The sequence below is a fragment of the Polypterus senegalus genome, chromosome 16 (assembly GCF_016835505.1).
Source record: "Polypterus senegalus isolate Bchr_013 chromosome 16, ASM1683550v1, whole genome shotgun sequence".
Taxonomy (NCBI): domain Eukaryota; kingdom Metazoa; phylum Chordata; class Cladistia; order Polypteriformes; family Polypteridae; genus Polypterus; species Polypterus senegalus.
In genome coordinates this window covers 100,346,456-100,368,187 of record NC_053169.1, presented here as the reverse complement: position 1 = coordinate 100,368,187, position 21,732 = coordinate 100,346,456, and the positions used below count along the sequence as shown (strand labels likewise).

At 42.3% G+C, this 21,732-nt stretch overlaps 1 protein-coding gene across 5 annotated transcripts in view; it reads left to right on the top strand.

Moving 5' to 3' along the window:
- The first annotated feature begins 2,022 nt into the window (after positions 1-2,022).
- The window catches only part of LOC120517012 (shieldin complex subunit 1-like), a 94,226-nt gene continuing 74,516 nt past the window's right edge, over positions 2,023-21,732 (top strand). For 2 of the 5 annotated variants that reach the window (XR_005630964.1, XR_005630963.1), the window contains exon 1: positions 6,194-6,274. Coding sequence is in view for 3 of the 5 variants with exons in the window: in XM_039739071.1 (XP_039595005.1) it covers positions 2,427-2,428; positions 6,120-6,274 (157 nt within the window). In the remaining 2 variants the exon portion in view is untranslated. Of the gene's footprint in view, positions 2,429-6,119; positions 6,275-21,732 lie in introns of those variants that run through there. The other 3 variants (XM_039739073.1, XM_039739072.1, XM_039739071.1) reach the window with 3 other exon arrangements.

The following is a 21,732-nucleotide window of genomic DNA, read 5'->3' as shown; positions in this document are numbered from 1 at the left end:
TCAAGCAGCCAACTGCCAAGTGCATTCCAATGAACCGCAAAGGACTGTGGGTTGCCTCTGCCTTTATAGGGCTGAGGGCAGACCCTTGCAGTGATGGGCTGGTAGCCCCTCCTCTTGGGGAACTATCAACAGAACACATGGTACATAAGGCAAGATGCTTAAAAATAAGGAAACCACATAATCAATAATGTTAACATAGGCAAATGAATTGAAATCAACAAGACGGGCATAAAAATGGTACTTGAACCCCAGCCAGGGGAAGAATCCTTACTGAAATGCAACATAACCGGGTTACTCGCCTTATCTGGGTTTTGTATGTGCATTGAAATGTAATCCTCCGTTAAGTCAACTCCAACTGCAGCTCGATGGAGGAGGCTCCAAGCTGAAGAGATACCAGACACAGTCGCCCCCATAGCAGGCTATATAAGGTGGGATTCCAGCAGTTTTGTTTGTCCTGGGCCTCACCTCAAGCATGTTGCTGCACTTAAACCTTTTTGCTGTTTTCTTACCTTGAATAGCCAGAGTGTCTGAAATGGGCATTATACTCTCTTTAGAGAACATTAGACAATTTTTCATTAAGAATGGGCCATTCTTCTTCTTCATCTTCTTTTGGCTGCTCCCGTTAGGGGTTGCCACAGCGGATCATCTAGCTCCATATCTTCCTGTCCTCGTCATCTTGTTCTGTCACACCCATCACCTGCATGTCTTCTCTCACCAAATCCATAAACCTCTTCTTAGTCCTTCCACTTCTCCTCTTGACTAACAGCTCTATCCTTAGCATCCTTCTCCCAGTATACCCAGCATCTCTCCTCTGCACATGTCTAAACCAACACAATCTCGCCTCTCTGACTTTGTCTCCAAACCTGAGCTGACCCTCTAATGTCCTCATTTCTAATCCTGTCCATCCTCGTCAAACCCAATGCAAATCTTAATGTCTTTAACTCTGCCACCTCCAGCTCTGTCTCCTGTGCCACCGTCTCCAGCCCATATAACACAGCTGGTCTCATTACCGTCCTGTAGACCTTCCCTGTCACTCTTGCTGATACCCGTCTGTCACAAATTACTCCTGAGACTCTTCTCCAGTCACTCCACCCTGCCTGCACTCTCTTCTTCACCTCTCTTTCACAATCCCCGTTACTCTGTACTGTTGATCCCAAGTATTTAAAATCATCCACCTTTACCAGTTCTATTCTCTGCACCCTCACCACTCCGCTGACCTCCCTCTCATTCACACACGTATTCTGTCTTGCTTGTCCTACTGACCCTCATTCCTCTCCTCTCATATCGCCACCTCTCAGGGTCTCCTCAACCTGCTCCCTACTCTCGCTACAGATCACAGTGTCATCAGCAAACATCACAGTCCACGGGGACCCCTGTCTATTCTCGTCTGTTAACCTGTCCATCATTTAACTCATTTAATCCACCAATCCCATCCATCTCGTTTCTCCAAAATAACATCAAATGGTTTTCTGAATGTGTCTAAAGTACTAGACTGTACCACGCTACTTGGTCACATTTTCCATGTCTCTGTGGTTCATTCTGTTCATTGTTTCGGTCGTTTTAGTTTTGTAATCCAATGTCGGCATTTTTTCTTGGTTAAACCTCAGCATTATTATTATTATTATTATTATTATTATTATTATTATTATTATTATCCATTTATGTGTTTGATGCTTTGATGTTTATTCATAGAAAGTTACCCTGCCTGTTTTATCGTCGTTGGCAGTAATTGAATTATAGCGGAGTGTTCGTGCGATGCTTATGCATTGTCTAACAGGTTATTAGGGCTTCAAGTACAACATCGATTTTTCATTCTTGAGATGGGTTTACTTTTTTTAAACGAAGTAATAATGACAGTGGCAAGGCGAACAAGACACCCGTGAAAACGACAATGCGATGAAGTAGTTGCCTTTACAGGAGTTACGATAATTAACTAAGAAACTGTGCGGCTCCATTGCTTACGTTACCACCTCGGAACTCTGTATAGCTGTTCTTTAGGGGCGGCATTTTAATGTAACACAGCGGTGTTTCCAAACTGACTGCGAGGCTCGAGACGTGAGGATAAAAGCAGGCGGGCGTACCGGCGGATGGGCTCGATAAGTGTAGGGGATTTTAAAAGGTTTTTATCTGCTGTTACGATCGTATTCAGGCCGGGCGCTCTTCGGCTGCTCAGTGCTCTCGTGAACGTCCAGCCATTTCCAGACGTCGTTCAATCGAGATGTCACCTTTTATTTTAATGATTGCCATGGGAACGAAAAAGACAGCTGCAAAGTCAAAGTCTTTCTGTCCGTATCTGTGAACAGCTGGAGGCGGCGGTGGAGAGCGATCCAGATTGGAAGGGTCCTAAAAAGTGCGTTCACGGTGTGTACAGTACGTGCACCGATCGCATGACTGAAACTTGAAAAAGGCAAACAAATAATGCGTAAATGTACGGGCAATTTTTCATTCTTGTTAAGTTTATTTCTAGTGGGATGTCACGGTGGTACCTTGTCTCATCGTCCTTTGGTCCTGGGATTAGATTGTAGCGGCTTTTAATGCTCTTATTGTATGGTGCTTTTTTCACATCTGTCTGTTATATAGTGCCTTTCGGGCTTTTAATCTGTGTGTATCAATTATCCATCCATCCATCATCTAACCCGCTATATCCTAACTACAGGGTCACGGCGGTCTGCTGGATCCAATCCCAGCCAACACAGAGCGCAAGGCAGGAAACAAACCCCGGGCAGGGCGCCAGCCCACCGTAGATCAATTATACAGTACCTTACATATCCATTAAATAGTTGTTTTATAACCGTCTATCTTATACTGCCTGTTAAAACAATCTGTCTCAATAGGTCATTTCACGTGTATTATTTAGTGCCTTTCACTTCTGGCATTGTATAGTCTTTCTCATCAATAGCAATTATAGGCTACTTTGATGTCCGGCCCACTAATATACATTCTACTAGGGGCTCCGCCCCCTGTTCGCTTCGCTCGCCCACCCCCCGGGTTTGGTTAACCGGATATACAATTTTAAAGAGATTGATAGTTTCATGGGAATTGTTACATATGTATTATTTTCACTTTTACTTTAAAATTTTTGTAAAAACAATATTTGGAATTAACTTTTCTTCAAGATCGAATTGAATTTTGATTCTGTGTTTGGACTTACATCGTGACAACATAACGTATATCTGCCTGTGAGTGAATATCGTTTCTTTCTCTCTAATAAATAAAACGACTGTTTCGAATGTTTGTCCATGCTCTTTCGTCTTCGCTTTGTCATCTAGAACGTATAAAATTATTGTCCTGGTAAAATGTATAAGAGTTGAGAGCTCAGGAAATGTGTCTGACAAAAGCATTCACACCAATGAGAGGTTAGCTGACCGTGATCTTGTTTGAAAATAGTTGTAAGTATGGCGTGACTTGAAAGAATCTCCTGTTAAAAAGTCTCCATCTCACGGGACTTCATAATGCTCCAACATTTTTGGAATCTTTTAATTTTTGCTGGCGAAACGAATTAGACGATCTACAAGTCTCAGATGTAAAGTTTAAATCCGAACAATATATTCGATCTCTTTTTGCTGTTCCGTTATTTCACCGATTAATAATTTCCGTTTGTTTGCGCTAGTGCGATCTTTACTATCCTTTTTTGAGACTTTGGAATTTTCGTACTTCCATTATCTCTAACCTGCTCTACATGTGTATCCCGCCAACATTTTTGAATTCTTTATGATGTTCTACTTTGTCATCTACTCTTTGTCCTTTATTTCCTGCCCTGATTAAATCTCTTTCTCTGGGATATATAACGCTGCTCGTGTTGTGAAGGGCAGGGCTGAACGCATGCTAAGTAGATGCTGTCGGATCAGCTGCTGTCTTGCTGCTGGCGAGCTGCTTGTTCTGCTTGTGGTGCTGTGTGTCGACCATTTAAAAGCCTGTACAGCAGCTGTCCTTTTGTCTCACTGTCCTGTCTCGTGTAACATCAAAGTGTCTTCCTCCCAAGATTTTTCTTTTTATAATAGAGAGATGTATTATAATAATATTCTGTACTAGCGACTGGGGGCCCGATCGAATCGGGCTATAAATTCTACGTTTGTGAAATCCATACTTTTTCTGTAAAGAATTATTTGTTTTTTAAGTCCTTGAAATGATTTTGTTATCATGGCACTGATTTGTGCTTAAAATAAGCCTTTTCGGCCGATGTAATGAAGAGCTTCCTGTTTAAATGGGGATGCGAGACGTGAACTCAGCTCTTCGGCGGAACTCATTCGATTTTTTCCAGCAAACAAATTTTCAAAACAAACGGTATTTTACGACTCTAATCAGAGTCGGAGTAATAATTATGTTGGAGTGGCGGATCATGTCCTGCCAGTCCCTGACGGGAGCATGGTTGATTAACGTCAACCACAATGTTGACATTTGGTTCAATGACCGTTTCTATAGAATCCCAATCCACATACATCGGATTATCGAAAGGTTCGGTGTCTTCGTCAGTCATGTGACTTCCTTTCCTGCGCATCCTTTCCGCGGCTGCTGCTCTTCTGGCTGCGTTGCGATCGTCACTCATTTTAGATCTGAGATCGGCTAAAATTTAAACAATGACCATCATTACTAAGTTTGCCAATAGATGTCAGAAGGATGGATGCCAAAACCGAACTGCTCAAAGATAGATTTCGACGTACCAAGCAAATGGGGTTAAGTTCTAAATTACTTACGGTTCTGGAGCTGTTGAAGGGTTTAAGTCAGTCGACGATGTTAGTCCTGGACAGTACGCTCCACCAAACCAACGTTCCAAAAACCAACCAACTTACTGTTATCTGCTCGAACCAACACTGACTTACTATACTCGGCCGTCCAGCAGCATCACTGTAGCATTCGTACATTCTTAGCCAATCATGCAATACTGCGTCCGCGTTTGCCACGTTATGTTCTAACTACAGAGGCAGAGTCCCATTGCCTGGTTCTAACTTTGAGTTGAGGTATTGACGTGAACACCATACATACGGGGTATCGACATGACATACGGGTATTGATGCAAACACCATACATACGGATAGTATCAAATTATATAGAAGGATGGTGGCTTTCATATATTTTATATAGCATTTTTTTCTATTGACTTTATAGCTCTTTCCATTTCTATCTACCTACTGATACATAGTGCCTTTAATATCTCAATACCTGTATATGTATGTATGTGTGTGTGTATATACAGTATGTGTATATATATATATATATATATTAAATAAATATATATATATATATATATATATATATATATATATATATATATATATATATATATATATATATATATATATATATATATATATATATATATATGTGTGTATATATATATATATATATATATATGTGCTTGTGTATATGTATATACGCCTACTGACTCCTCAAGGTGAGTTTATGGGCTTCTTTTAAACTGGACCCAGGATTGGAACTCAGGGTAGTCCTCTCACTGGTAGCTGCCAATTGTGACCCCCCCAAAGACTCCAACAGGGCTGTACTTCTGTTCTCCAAGTCTCATGCCACCCTACAGGTGTCTCAAGTGGGTTTAGCCTGGAGGAACACTGTCACCTGTTGTGTGGGAGAACAAACTGCTCCCGGCACTCAACGTTCGCCCAGTCCACTTATCGCCCTTCTCTCTGTGCTGGGCAGGAGAATGTATGGCATTCTGGCCAGGTCAAGTCTCAGCTCCCGCTGTCTTTCATTATGGCCTCCCGCCTGGGCAAGAAATCCGTCTCCATCTTGGGTAGGATGCCTGTCCTTCCTCTCGGGCACTTACAATATACACACACACATATAGTGTACAGTATACATAATATAGTATGTGTGTGTGTGTGTGTGTGTGTGTACATTTACTGTGAGTCCCCATCCACCGTTGACCTAGGCTACCTATTCACGTATACACTGCACATTATACTGGCAAACATCCACTGAGTCACTGGTGTTGAGGCAGCCAGTCCACAATCCCTTTCCAAAGGCAGGAGAGAGAGAAGCTGATTCTTTGACACAAAGAAGGGAATCCAATTTGAAAGACTTGTTAGCTCTCAGTGAAAAACATTGTCAACCTTATTAAATATGGACAATATATATTGAACAATATGTCTGCTTTTTCTCGTTAGGATCATGGATAGGAACGAAGAAAAATCAAGCTACTCTTCAGAAAATAGCTGCATGCTGGATCTCCCGATTACATATGGCATTGAAGAGTATGGTTCCTCCATGGACAGAGAGATTGAATCCACCTTGAATTCTGTGCCACTGACTCCAGAAACAGGTACCCGCTATGACAGCTTCAGGTTTTTGTTTATTTGTGTCATGGTTGGTTTCTAATAGCTTTACACTCTTTTGATTTAAAAGCTGTTAATTTGTTCGTCTCACTTTGGAAATGTAATAGAAATTTAGCAGCCATCTCCAAAGGTCTTGTCCTTTCTGTTCTTTAACGTTATACTCTCAGGCCTTTGAGGAGGCCACTCACGCTCATACACACACCTGCACAAGGCCAATTTGCAATGGACAGTCGGCCTAACCTGCATGTGTCATTGTACACCCCCTCCGTTTGTGGGATGTATTCTGAAAACTTGTTAAACACCCCATACAGGAGAGACCACCTGCATGTAGGGTGGGAGTGCCAGCCCCTGTTCAGTACTCTATGCCTTTACTAATCTGACATGTATGCATTGTAAAGAAATTGTGAAGTCATTTAAAAATAATAGCAGAAAGAAAACCTTTTGTTATTCCATGAGACGGCTTGAATGCATTTGTCAGGCAAGAACAGTTTGTGCTTTTTACCAGAAAGTTCAAAGGTTTTATTCATGGATTTCATTTGCTTTTGATGTTTTAGTCCTTTCAAAAACTTCCTTTTATTTAGCTACTTCTGTTTTGTTTATTATAACAGCCTAGTTCACAATTCACTGCATTTAATTGTATGTATGATTTGCTTGGGGATGGAAAGCACTTTGAGCCTCCTTCACTTTCTATGAAAATGAAGGCACTTGATGATTTATTTTTTTTTCTGTTTACTAGGGGGGTTCTATCCCCTGCTTGCTTCGCTTGCCAACCCTCGGGAGGGCACTACGTGCTAGCCACTTTGCGGATCTGCGCCACTCACGTATGGGGAAGCGGATGTACAATTTAAACAGATTGTTATTTTCATGGGAATTGCTATATATTCATAATAGACCTAACTATTTTACAATACAGCGAGTAATTCCTGCCTTTCCCGAGGCTTCTTCCATTTTTTTCCCCTACAGAGGTTTTTTGGGAGTTTTTCCTTGTCTTCTTAGAGTGTCAAGGCTGGAAGGCTGTCAAGAGGCAGGGCCTGTTAAAGCCCATTGCGGCACTTCTAAATAAATTGTATTATATAGTAATTAATCATATTATAAAAATAGTAAAACGCAATAAATTAAAGTGAATTATGTTTCATGTTACGTTAGAGGTATTAGATAGATAGATAGATAGATAGATACTTTATTAATCCCAAGGGGAAATTCACAATTTTAGTTGCGTTATACATTTTCGTTCTGTTTGGCTTTGAAATTAACAAGCAAATACTTTTTAAACTTACACTTTTACTGTAAAACTTCAGTTAAAACAATATTTGGAATTCACTTTTCGTCAATATCGCATTGAATTTTGATTCCCTGTTTGGAGTTACATCAAGACAACACAACGTATAACTGCCTGTGAGTGAATATCGTTTCTTTCTCTCTAATAAATAAGTTGACTTTTTCGAAAGTTTGTCCCTGTGATTTGTTAATCGTCTTTGCCAAAGCTATTCTAACGGGAAACAGTCAACATTTTAATATGAATAGCATATCAAGATCTCCTGTGGTGTCTAATGTTATTCCCTGAAGATGTACTACATTACCTTTCTTGTCTTGTCGCCTTCTAAAATTTTACATGTCAGAGTTGTACAACTGATCTTGTCCTATGGCATATCCCATCACTCAGACATAAATTACGCAATTACATTACGATACGTCCTTCCTTCAACAGTAATTCGGCCGGTGGAAGACAGGACGATGTTAACGGTTGTAGATATTCTTTGTGAATTAGCTTCGTCTATTAGTTAAGATCAAGCCTTTTTTATCTTCTAGGGATCTTGAGTAAGCTACTCGTGCTTTTATCTTCTCTCGCCTCGATTACTGCAACTCGCTGTATTCTGGGATTAGCAAATCTCTGATCCGCAGGTTACAGTTGGTCCAGAATCCTGCTGCTCGCTTTCTGGTTGGGGCAAGAAACTCTGATTCTGTTTCTCCAATATTAGCTTCTGTACACTGGTTGCTGCCTGTCAGTTTTCAAATTGATTTTAAAATCTTGCTGCTAGTTTTTAAATCTTTACATGGGCTCGCTGCTGTCTATTTATCTGAATTGTGTGCTTTACACCAGCCATCTAGAGTGCTTAGATCTTCTGGTCAGTTGTCTCTTGTTGTCCCTCGTACCGAGTGTCACAGTAAGGGGGACAGACAGGACTTGTGCAGCTGCTGCTCCTCACCTGTGGAACTCTTCACCTCGTCACATAAAGGAGTCAGCCAAAAATTCACAACGAGATTAAAGACTCATTTCTAGTCACTTGCGTTCCGTGACCTTCAGTAATACTGATGGCTTCCTCATTGTGATTATGTAACATTACTTCTGTTAATTATTTATTTTATTTATGTTCATTTATTTTATTTCTATTTATGTTATTCATGTTAATTGTATGTTTTTCTTTTATTCTATTATTGTAAAGCACGTTGGCCACAGTATTCCTATGTTTTTGCTATATCGATAAATTTGACATTGACATATTGTAAGTTGATGTTTTCATCTTCCGCACCATCACCACCAACAGTTTCAGCAGAGTCTATTGATACGCATTTAACCAATTTGCGTTAATTTGTTTGACTTCGTTTCTAACCCTAACCCTAATTTGACTTTGTTATTGTCTGTGTATACCTGCATTGTTATCACTCTTTAATTTAATATTGTTTTTTATCATCAGTATGCAAATTTCCCCTTGGGATTAATAAAGTATTCATCCTTCCTTCCTTCTTTCCTTCCTTCTCGGTGCTAGGATTGCCCGTGTACTCATTCCTTCTGTTGATAACCCTTCGAGATGAAATTCTTCAATAAGATTTGGACATAATACGTCTTCTTTAATTGGGAACTTAAATTGAGGAAAACGTAAAAATTTATAAGAGCGGAGATCGCAGGAACTGTGTCTGACAAAAATATTCACACGAATGAGAGGTGAGAGGACCGCGAGCGTGGTGGTTAACTGGAAATGGCTGAGAGGAGGTTGGGACTTGGAAAAGTCTCTTGGCAATAGTCTCGCCTCGTCTCGAGATTTTCTTTTATAATAGAGAGATGTAAAATTTGTATTCTGAGATGAGTTTCACAGTGAATGGCACCAAATAAATTGAAGACAGTTGGGTTCTAACAGTTCGAGTCTTGTAATGGGCCTTACATGCAATTATTTTGTGTTTTTAGACCTTAAACTATGGACAAAAGTGATTGAGTGCTAGGCTTATGCAGTATACCGGTACTGGAAAAGCACAGAAAAATTTGCATTATTCAAAGAGTACGCTGCCAGACATTTTGGGATTTTCATTACCGGAAGTAAACGTCTGTTTTCCTCTCAATCCCCTCCAATGCCCATCTCACCAACACTCGCTGTTACCGTGTCATAGACTTCACATTCTGTCTATTGTACCAGAGGACATGATATGGATGGCTTTGGGATGCCTTTATAACGGATGGACGGGGGCTCCCTGACCAGGTTGGAGGAACAGAGGGGGACCATCATTTGCTGACAAATAAACCCCCAATACACAGGGTGGCAGCATCTTGCTGCTGGTGATGTTCCCAGTGGTACACACACATGACAATCTCGGAGCTGTAGTCCTGGTGAGCAGTCCTGCTGGGGTACTTGGGGACCACCAGGCAGAGCTGCAGAGGTATGTCATCGCCCTGGAAGTGCTTCCCAGGTGTAAACGGACAGGAGTTCACTAAAGTATAGGCAGGCCAAGACAGCGTTAGGTTTGTTGATTTACATCTGCTTCCACAGTATGTGCTTTGTGTTTTCCTGTCTTCATCTCTCCTGGCAGTTATTTTTGGTAATCAAAGTGTCCTACTCAGTGGTGTTCTGTCCATGTAATCCTCCGCACCGGGTAACTGTGTGCATTATTTTTGCATATCTTTAATCTGAGTCTGATCTTACAAACACTTCCATCTGTACGCACGGTGCCAGTCCCCAAGGCCAGCAGTCTAAAATTTCTATCGACTGGTGACTCTCCCTTCACACATTATGAAGGCTTTGGAAAGACTGATATCGGCTCACTTACAACCCCTGGTCAAATCAGCACTCTTCAGTTTGCCCACCAGGTCCACACAGCAGTGGACAACACTGCCGTCTGTCTGCTGCTGTCATCTGGAAAAACAGGGTAGCATGGTGAGTGAAATTGTTTTTTGACTTCTCGAGTGCATTCAGTACTATGGTGCCGGGCTGATGATACCACAGTGTCCTGGATAATGGACTAGCTACCTGCTAGGCCAAAGTTTGTGTGGCTTGGGTATCAGACATGGTTACAAGTATCACAGGGAACTGTTCCTGCTTTAGGGGTCTCTCTTTGAACTGCCTTTCCCAAGGTTTCTTCCCAAATTTTTTTTTCTTTTTTTTTGGGGAGTTTTTCCTTGTCTTCTTAGAGAGTCAGGGCTGAGGGGGCTGTCAAGAGGCAGGGTCTGTTAAAGCCCATTGCACCACTTCTTGTGTGATTTTGGGCTATTCAACAATAAATTGTATTGTATTGCTTGCTTCCTGTTCACCCCATACACCTTAGACTTTACATACAATACTAATTCTTCTCCTCTGCACCAATATTCCAATGACACAGCCATAACTGGGTGTATCTGCAGTGGGCAGGAAAGTGAGTACAGGGCACCAGTGAAGGGCTTTGTCAGATGGTGCATATTGAACCACCTTCGGCTGAAAATGAGTAGGACAAAGGAGAAAATCTGTTCTCTGGTTCACAGTTGTGGTGAGGACATAGAAGAACCTCAGGGTGCATCTGCATGACAGTCTTAAGTACCGTACCAACTCACAGGCCATCTGAATGCAACAAGGGTCAGAGTCGCCTCTATTTCCTGAGCAGATTGGTGTTGTTTGGTGTATGCAGGCCCCTGTTACAGGATTTCTACCAGCCTGCAGTGGATGGTGTGATTTCTTTCTATGCATTGGTATGCTGCAGAAATGGCATCAGACATGTCTGAGCTAACTGATTAAAAAGTCTGATTCAGTCTTCAGATGCCTTAGCAGACGATGCCATGTGCAGTATACTGGGCCAATGAGTGACATTCCCGTAAGTGTGAAACTTTGAATTGACAAGTGTGAGCAATTTTAATCACTCCACCCTTAGTAAATACCCACACTTTGTTGATTTACTTCTAGATCATTCTTGTTATGTTTGTATTTGCTGGTTTAGAGCAGCAGACACAAAGGCACAATTTCTTATCAGTCTGTCTAACTTTATCCCGGTAAGGGCTGTGGTATCAACACACCGAGCTGCTCAGACCAGACCACACCACCCACTATCCTGAGCCATCTTGGAATTCCAGGATGCTCAGCATTAACATCATTTATTAAAAAAGCATTACAAAAAAATGCGCAAAGGTTTTCTTACCAGAATGATGTGAGATGAATTTCATCCTTCCATCACTAGAGGTCAGTCTTGCTTGCTGCAGCAGGAGAGGTTTTTAAAGCATTGACAAGTGTAGACGGTGAATCAGTCAGTCAGTCAGTCATTATCCAACCCACTATATCCTAACTACAGGGTCACAGGGGTCTGCTGGAGCCAATCCCAGCCAGCACAGGGTGCAAGGCAGGATACAAATCCCATGAAGAGCGCCAGCCCACTGCAGGTATTTAATGTAATTTTTTTAAGATCTTATTGAATTGTACTGACTTTAATTACTGGTCACAGTTTGAGATGTGAGGCAGCACGGTGCTGCAGTGGTCCCACATACTTGCAGGTTAGATTAACTAGAGAACTGGATTAGCCCCGTGCAGTGAGTGTGCTGCTAGAATTCACCCTCATTACCCTGAACCGGATTAAGCAGGTTTGATAACTGGTAGATGGGTATCTTAGATGATAAAATTACATACAACAGAATTAACAGTCTTTGTCTCCTATTCAATAACTTGGGTCCTCTAACTTGTAGGGAAAACTTTGGGGTTGTTGGCAGGATTGGCGCTCCAGCCACTGTTTTAAAAACAAAAAAGAAAACTAAGATATCACCCATTGCACAGCTACACTCGGGTGCCAATCTGGGTGGTTCGTCGTGTGGTGGGTGTAATCAGCGCGTACTCCCAACCTTTGTCTGTCCCAATTGAGATAAATGCACTGCTGCTTTTGCAGATGATGAAATAGTAAACTGGCATAACATTCTCCATCCTGACAAGTCCAGTTTAGGGCCAAGGAGGTGGAGCCTTTCTCGGAAGCATCGGGTGCAGAGCAGGAAATGGCTCTGCAGTGGGCACCATTTCTATCTCAGGGCCCACTTAAATACACAGGACCAATTTAGAAATCTGCTGACTCAGAGTGAGAAAGTATGAGAGCATTTGAATGACAGTGACCAGGAGAAGAAACGCAGTCAGGAACAGGCAAGTCAAAAATCAAGTTAATTTGTCGTCAAAAGGTGAAATTGTTAACCAGAACTCAAAGTATCTAATAAGCAGATCTACTGTAAATGGAAAAATCTGAAAATGATAACTGCGGTGGGTTGGCGCCCTGCCTGGGATTAGTGCCTGCCTTGCACCCTGTGTTGGCTGGGATTGGCTCCAGCAGACCCCCGTGACCCTGTGTTCGGATTCAACGGGATGAAGATGATGATCGGATATTTTCGTTAATATTGTTGATGATTTTGTTTCCATGTATCTTCATTTATGTTCCATGTGTTTCGCGTGTGGTTCCCCAAGAGGTGAAGCCGACTTCCCTCAGCCCCTTTAAGGCCGAAGAAAACCCACAGTCCCTTGCGGTTCATTTTGAATGCGCCCGTGGTGTTCTGTGTTTTTTTGATTTTTCTGTATTCTTTTGAACCTGTGCTCAGTTTTTTCGCCTACTCTTTAGATTTGTAATTGGGACTTGTTTGCCTTGGCCTTTTCAGGTACAGTATGCCCTGCTGTGCCTTGTGTGATCTTGGGAATCTTCACTTAACAGAGCTTTTGTTGAAATGTTTTATTTATAAAGCTTCTTTGTTGCCCTTGTATGACTAGTCAGGTTTTGACAGTTGTACCCCATCTAGTAGGCATTGTTTGGGACTTAGGGACTCTTAAGTCATAACATTTATCCACAATCTCTGAAGTTCTGGAAATACATGTGCCAACCTTTATGCAGTTGCTACAGTGACATCTCATGCGTTTTAGCTCTTCTGGTTCGCCTGACCGAATTATGGTTTATTCGAAAATTAAACTTGTCGTAGCTTTAATTGTTGCGGGACCACAAATTCTCATAGCGTGTGGTTCGTTATTGTGTAAGTCAATGTTTTGAGCATTGAATGATGCGAATGAAAAAAAGATTATTGTAGATATTTTGCCTGTAGTGTTTGTGGATTTCACTTTCACCAAACAACAAATCTTTTCATTTTCACAGAAACGCCTCTTCATTGGGAGGCAACACTACTTTTCCCTTGATGGCAACACAAATTAGACAATCTATAATATCTACATACTTCTGACATATAACTTATGTCCATATATTCAATCTCTTTTTGCTGTTCCGTTATTTCACCGAGTAATAATTTCCGTTTGTCTGTGCTAATGCGATCTTTACTTTCTTTTTTTTTTTGATACTTTCGAATTTTACTACCTTCCTAATCTTGTAACTTGCTCTGTTTGTGTATCGTGCCAATGTTTTTGAATGTCTTTATAAAGTCTTTTATTTCTGACCCCGATTGGACCTACGAGGTTTTCAACTCCACTTGGTCCAGGCTAATCATTACTTTTCTTATTTTCAGAATTTGCCAATTGCTGCTGTTTCTTCTTTGCTTAGTCGTTGACGTACCATCTTGAACGTATAAAATTTTTAAGAGCTGGGAGCACATGAAGTGTGTCTGCCAAAAGCATTCCAACAACTTAGATGTTAGATGTCCGTGATCTTGTTTTACATTTTTTGTAAGTAGGTGTGACGATGCGGGTCTACTCCACGCTCCTATCTGTCTTTACGGTTGCCCTGAACCCGACACTGTCAGTAATGTCACCGATGAGCTAGGCAGTGAGGCACAACATAGCAAGGGGATGGTACAAAAGTGCAAAGTGCTTTTATTAAAAAACAACAACAATGTTCAAATGAAATAAAGTGCAGTGCTTTAAAAGTCAATGAATAATCCATAAAAATAGAAGTGAAAAGTGGAGGTTAGAAAATCTTTAAAATAACAAAGTTAAAATAACGCAGGAAGCAATCCTTTAAAAACAAAACAAGCCCGGTGTCGTCTTTATCTGGTGGCTCCCCTGCATCTCCCGTCTGGGCTTCTCAACAGGGGAGTCGCCCTACCTGCTTCAGCTGATCGGATCGCCTCACCGACCCCTGGCTCTGGTAGGCTCCTTCAGACAGCGACTTGGGTTCCACAGTGACCAGGGCGCCCACGCTGGGGGAATACACACCCCAAGTTACGACTCCCGCTGCCTTCCGCGGAGAGTCATCCGCCTTCTGGTCACTCCCATTCTTCAAAATAAACTTAGTGGGAGCGATCACTACAACTACTCCTTGGATGTCGGCCAAACACCCAGGCTCCCTGCTTAGATGTATGTGAGCCTGCACTCGCTCGTTTACACCAACTTTCTCCCTCCTGTTTCCTGCCTTCTTCAGCAACCTCCATTTCTTTCTTTTTCCTCTCTTTCCCCCCCCTTAACCGTCCTTCTATTTATTAAGAGGACGTGGTAGTCGTAGCAATCAGCAGCCCCTGGGAACAATTATGGATGTGTGGACCATTTCTCACCTGTGCACCTAGGTGAGAACTGCCCACATCACAAACTCCTCAGGAACCGCTTCAGCCACACACCACCTTGCCCCCTCACTTAGCCGCGAGAGTGGCGATTATTTATTTAAAACTGGCCTTAGAACGGGAGCTGTGGACTCGCTATACCACAGTAGGGTGTGACCGTCTCACGGGTCTTGCTTCCAAAGGTTGTGAAGTCTAGTCTTGCGGGATGTCAAAGTGTCTTTCCGAGAAGATCACATCTCGACCCAAGATGTTTTTATTGTAATGGAGAGATATAGTAATTTATGTTTACTAATTTAAGTATGTTTTGTCAGTTTTTGGTTATTCTTAAATTTCTATGCATGACAGTATATTCTGCCTTGTAATTTGTGGGTGGTTCCCCAAGAGGCGGGGCCACGAGTCACCTCAGTTGAGGGACCGCCCCCAGCAAGAGTGATGCGGTACATTGCATGTGCTGGGTGTTGGTGAGTTCTCCTCATTGAGTTATTCTTTGGATGTGTTTAATGATTTTGACTTTTCCTTGGCATGTTTGGACCTGGTTACTGTGGCCACTTTTTTACTCTTTGAGTGTTTTTTATCAGTAATATTTTTTGCAAATAAATGTTTGTTTGCCCTGTCACTACAAGCTGAGGGTTGCAGTCACCCTTCCTCTTGTGGGGCTCGTTTTCAGAGATATTTGTTATTTTTCCAGCTCTCTTTGATTAGGACCTGTTAAGCCTAAGCCTGCAGCGAGTATTGAGGGGTATCTGGATTGTGCTGGGCCTCTGTTGGGCAGTTCAATTAAAATTCTGGCCTGCCCTGCATATATACAGTATGTGTGTGTGTGTGTGTGTGTGTGTGTGTGTGTGTGTGTGTATATGTATGTATTTTATCCATATATATGAGTCTCTAGATGGTTATACAGTATATGAACTGTATGCATTAGATAGGACAGCAGCCCCAGCATCAATTCACTGTGGAACACCACTTTTAACATCACATAATTCTGAAGAGGTTCCTCTCGCCATAACCCTTTGTTCCCAGTGTTTGAGCCAATTTTGTACCCACCTACACACACACAGCGCCCTGAATTCCCACTTCCTCAAATGCCTTGTGAAAAATCAAGGTAAATAGTGTAATATGTATCTTTCTTGTTGTATGCGTTTTGCTTCTTCCTCGGAAGATTCTAGTTTGTTAGAAAAACAACATGGCGGGAATGTGCAGCACTCCATCCGGACACTGACTGGCCCAGGATTTGAACCCGTGACTCTGAAGCTGTGCACTACCCAATGCACAGTAATGCTGTCTAAATTCACTGATGGAATTTGTTCATAATGTTATATTCCCATGCTCTTTATTCAGAATAAAACGACTCAATTTGTAGCGGGGCTACATAGTAATACTGTAGTGTTGTCAATGTTAGTACTAAGTGCGCTTTGTTTCCTTCGTCCCGTTTGCTGTTTATGTGTGCGTCAGTGAATGTCGTCCCCGTAAATACAGATGGGACGGATGATGGAAAGAGACCACAGCCCCAAGATGGCAAGCACCTGTTTTCAATCACAATTAGAGCACTACAGTATATAAACAATCAGGAGAGAACAGGAAAAGAGAGAGGAGAGGAGAAAAGACGGAGATTTTCATTTACACGACCATGAACCATCTTTACCTGCTGTTTACCACATCGCGCTTTTGATACCAGTTTGTTTTTCATTCCGCCGGACTTGCTTCAATTCCCTCATCGCTAGAGACCCCGGGGTCGGACTTCATCATCCACCACAAGCCGAGGATTCACGGTGAGGTTGTTCCATTCGTTCCGGGAAATACAAACGCCTCACATATCTGTTGACCAGTCATCCACCTTCAGGACAGTTTTATACTCGGACACAAGTCCACGATCATTCATTCCATAGTTCATTCATTATTGTTATTCGTTGTTGTTTGTTATATGCTACAGGGGGCACGGAGGGTTTGTTGTGTAAATGTATGGTGGTGTCACATTATTGCTTTGGTGGAGGGATATACATATATTTTTTTTTTACGTGTGAAAGTTGTATTTTTTGTTATTTCATTCAATATAATTACTTAATTTTACATATCTGCTTTTGTGTGCCTATATTTAATCCGTCGATTGTGGGGAAAATTATATTTGTTAGAGGTACGGCTTGATATATAAGATTCGATTTCAGTAATTTTTCCAGGTCTCAAGTCTTGGAGTTGTAGCTGCTGGCTGGGTAAGGGGTCAGCCGTTACAAGTTAAGGAATATGTACAGTATAGAATTTTTTTTTTAATTTGGAAGCTTCTTGAACATTGAAGTACATAAAATCATACCATAAACGCCTTTATAACGCCTTGCTGTGACTGCCGTCTCATCATTAGCCAAGTCTGAATTTTTTTTTCTTCTTTTTTTCTTATTCTTGTGGGTGTTTGAGAGGAGTTGATGCTCTTGTTTGTTGTAATATTTCTGTATTTTCTACATCCCTGGAGCTTCTGTAAAGCTACATTTTTCCAGTGTGACAAACAGAATTCTATCCAGCATGTAATATCTTTCATATTTACACTCTGTGGCCAGAAGATTGTGGACTCCAGGCCATCACACCTCTACGAGCTTGTTGGACTTCCCATTCCAAAGTCATGGCTATTAATATGAGGGGTTGCCCCCGTGACCTTTGCACTCAACCCCAAACACAATAACAACTACACAAGTCATTATTTTTTTATGTTTGACCAATACCTTCACACTGGTTATTTTTCTGAGCACTCACATAAGCACACTTGCTTCTTCTTTCTCTTCCCTCCACCCCTCCAAATGAGTTTCAGCCCCTGACTTCCCCCCAGGATGGAAGTGAGGTGACTCCTTCTTTGTTTAAAAGACCAAGGAGTACTTCCAGTGTATGGGCGTAGCCTGTGGGAAGCACTTCCGGGTCAGGAACCCACTGCAGAGAACTCTGTTCTTCTCTTGTGCAAGTGCGTTGATAGAAGTTCACAAGAAGGTCCGGCCTTCTAAGGAAGAAAAGGCATTGTTGTGAATGTTGTATGGTAATTGACTTGTGTTTGGCCAAAGAGGAGTTCTCTATGATGATCACGGCCAAGAATTTGAAATGGGAGACCCTCGTCAAGAGGGTCATCATTTAAGAGTTAATGGGCTTGGGACAGTTTTTGCTTCTCTTCCAGAAGTCCGCCATAGTCCTTCTATTTTTCTTTGTGTTAAGGATATGATTGATGGCGTCGGGTCCCTCGCCTCACTGTGAGAGAGGTTAGCGGCGTTGCAAATTTTAAATAATCAGGAGTCCCAGAGTGTGCAGGCTCCACGTGAGCGTTGCGTGTGTGGCTTCAAGGTCCATTATGGTGCCTAGCTGATCACACATTCATGAGCAAATGTGAGGGGGTCAGTCGGGTGCTTCGTTCACACCTCAGAGCTGGTGGAGGACAACATCTGCACCTGGTCAGGGCTATAAAGGGAACCTGCACATCAGGGAAGGGGGGACGTTAAAAATGAGAGAGAAAGAAATGAGACTGATGGAGACTGCAGGATCGAGAGATGCCAACGTGCGGTAGAGGGGAGGCAGGCAGCAGGGTAGAGTGCCCAGTGGAGGTGCGAATGGCCGACGCTCAGAGGTGGCTGAAGTGGGTCACTTTGGTTGAGCATCGTGAGGAAGCCGGAGTGATCTGTTGCTCAGGGGCTCTTGCGTAAGGTGTGGGAGTGGTAGCAGGGGTCAAAGGAGTGAGGCTCGGTTTGGCATGGTGCTCAGATGGCAGTAGGACCCAGAGCCCAGTTAAAGGTGGCTGTGCCTGTTGGTAGGACATCTCCTTTGGCTGCAGAATATCATCTGAGGTAAACTGAGGAGACGCTGAGAGTTTAGAAGAAGGCACCTGCGATGGATTTTTTCCAACTCTTTCCTGCCGTGTGTTTTAACCCCATTTTTTTTCCCCGGGATTTTAACTTCCACGTTTTATGTGATGTTATTGGAATATTTACTTCTTGACTCTTGGAATTTGCTGAACTTTCAAATACTGTTTGTTGTTTAAGCTTAAACCACTTAACTTAACTTAACCACTTTGCACCATCCCCTTGCTGACTGTGAGTGTGTCCTCATTTGCCCGGCTCATCCCGGGTACGTTATCGGCGGTTCCGGGTTCAAGAGGCTCCTGGAAGGAACCATGGAGAATGGATCCAATCTGGATCATCGCACTCGCCTCATCACCACTTCAGTGGGTTTGATAATGGATGTTTCTGCAGGCCATGCATTCTCTTGATTAAACCCCATGGCTTCAGTTATCTTTTAGTTCTAACCATTATTGGAAATTGCGAGCGTTCGTTCAGATTTTACATGTAACATAAATTGCGGTGGTGAGTTACCTGTGCACCTTGGGTAACAACAGGGAAGAGAGAAAAGATGAAGTGCCTTTCAAATGAGTATTGACACAAGCAGCGAGGCCGCTGTTCACAACGCCTCTAAGTGACTTGATTTATTCAGCATGGCCTCAAGGATCCTTTAAGGCCTGGGAAAGATTGACAGCCTTGTGGCTTTTTTCCCAGTTAGTAGCCAAATTTTGGATTAGAAAAACAACCTGAAGCTACAGCTCTGCCAAGCTCTTCACTGCCTGTCGGCTTGAAGAACATCACAATTAATAATAGATGGACTGCTGCTCAAGTGAAAGGAGGTGTGAGGTTTGATTTGTGTATGGCGCAGCAGACCCAAGGGGCTTTAACTATTGTACAATGTGACCATACACGTTGTGTTTTTGTTCAGATTGAAGTTTTTTACTCCTGGAGCTCCCCCGTCAACGAAGTAAAATATCCAAATTTAAAATATAGAACAAAATTAATGATTCCTTAACTCTTTCAGGGCTGATGCCGACTTTTGTTAAAAGGAGGAGTTGACGATGGTAATCAACTGTAAACTGTGACAAAAGCAACTGTTATGTTTTAGTTGGACTCTCGTTGCTAGAAGGAAAGTTAGATTCATTGGTTTGACCGAGATTTCCTGCACTCGCTCGCATGAGTAGCAAGGCACAACCAGCAGCAAAAATGGCACTGACATCTGGCGAGAGATCAAAGCGCATGCGTAAAGTAAAACACGTTTTCCTATTCTCTCTGAACTGGACTATAACTCGTCAGTGACTGAAAACAAAGGTGGGGTTCCAGCTTCGGCTGATTGGTCCCCAGTTAATTGTTGTAGTGACAACGTTTGCCAGGGAGGACTGCCACTCAGCAATGATGAGAGATAGAAACCAGATTGCAATTCACTGTGACGGCAACCCAGCCATGCAAAGACAGCCTGGCCGCACGTTCTTGGCAAACTGGCAGCCACAGCATGCAGCAACAGAAGTTTTATGTTGATTTATGTGTGAAACCATTGGTTGTCAGAAACTTCTGTTTTTTTTTGGAAAAATATTCAGCCCACAAAGAGTTAAAACAGAGCTGAAGTCGGTCAGTAAACAGAAATATCAGGAAAAGAAACGAGAATCAAAATCAAAATGCAGTGCCAACGTTGCCAGTGCATTTGCTTGTAAAACGTATCCCCCCCATTGGCTTTTGCTCAGTGTCAAAGTGAAAACTGATCTCTCCAAAGTTTTTAAAATTAATTACAAATATAAAACTGATCGCATAAGTATTCTCCCCCGTTAACATGACACCCCTAAATCCTCGCTGGCGCAGCCCATTATTGGCTCAATGGAGGAGATCGCCTATCTGATTTAGGGTACCACTTGATTGTATCTGGAGGGTCCACCTTGCGGTGAGTTAGTGTGAAGACCAAAGAACACTCGGAGCAGGGGATGGAGACGAGAAGACATCCCAGTCACTGACTATCCAGTTAAAGCCATCATGAAGAATTGAAAAGAGTATGGCCGAGCAGTGAGTCTGCTAGAGCAGGCCATCCACAAAAATTGAAGAAGACAAGTGAGGGAGGCCACCATCAGGACAAGGTGAACAATTATTTGTGTGCAATGTCACACGTCCTGAAACCCCACATGTACATTTTCACATTAAATATGACTTGTCCAAGGGATGAAGGGAACAATAGAACTATGACAAAGGAAGCCACGTCCGAGATCAAGACATTTGAGGCCGTTTCATCTGGACGTCAAAGAACACCAGTCACTAAATCAAAAACCGCCCAGGACAACATCCACTCCTTGACATTTCTGATTTTTCAGTAAGCTTTTCTTGGACTGTTTATATCCGGACTTTGCTGTTTATTTTATTTTCTATTATATTCTGTTTGGCCCTGCGGTGGGCTGGCGCCCTGCCCGGGTTTTGTTTCCTGACTTGTGCCCTGTGTTGGCTGGGATTGGCTCCAGCAGACCCCCCGTGACCCTGTAGTTAGGATATAGCGGGTTGGATAATGGATGGACGGATGGGTTCTATTTGGTATTGCTATACATTAATAAATACCACATTGCTTTTATATTTTCTATACTTTGTCTTTTTTTTGGAGGGATTGAAATAATAAGAGGATGCCAAGTGTGGGAGGATCACTGCCTTCTTGCAGGATTTATCAAGGCTATAAAAGTTGCTCCTCAGTAATTACGAATATGAAACAACATTGACATATTTAGCTCATTTTCATATGAATGATGTAGCTCAAAGTGCTTTTCAAGATAAAGAAAGAAAAATATTAAAGTAAGATTAGGCAATATTAAGTAACAGAGAATAAAGTAAGGTCCAATGGCCAGGAGGACAGAAAAAACAAAGTAAAACTCCAGAGGGCTGGAGGAAAAAACCAAAACAAAATCTGCAGGGGCTCCAAGGCCACGAGACCACCTGGCCAACC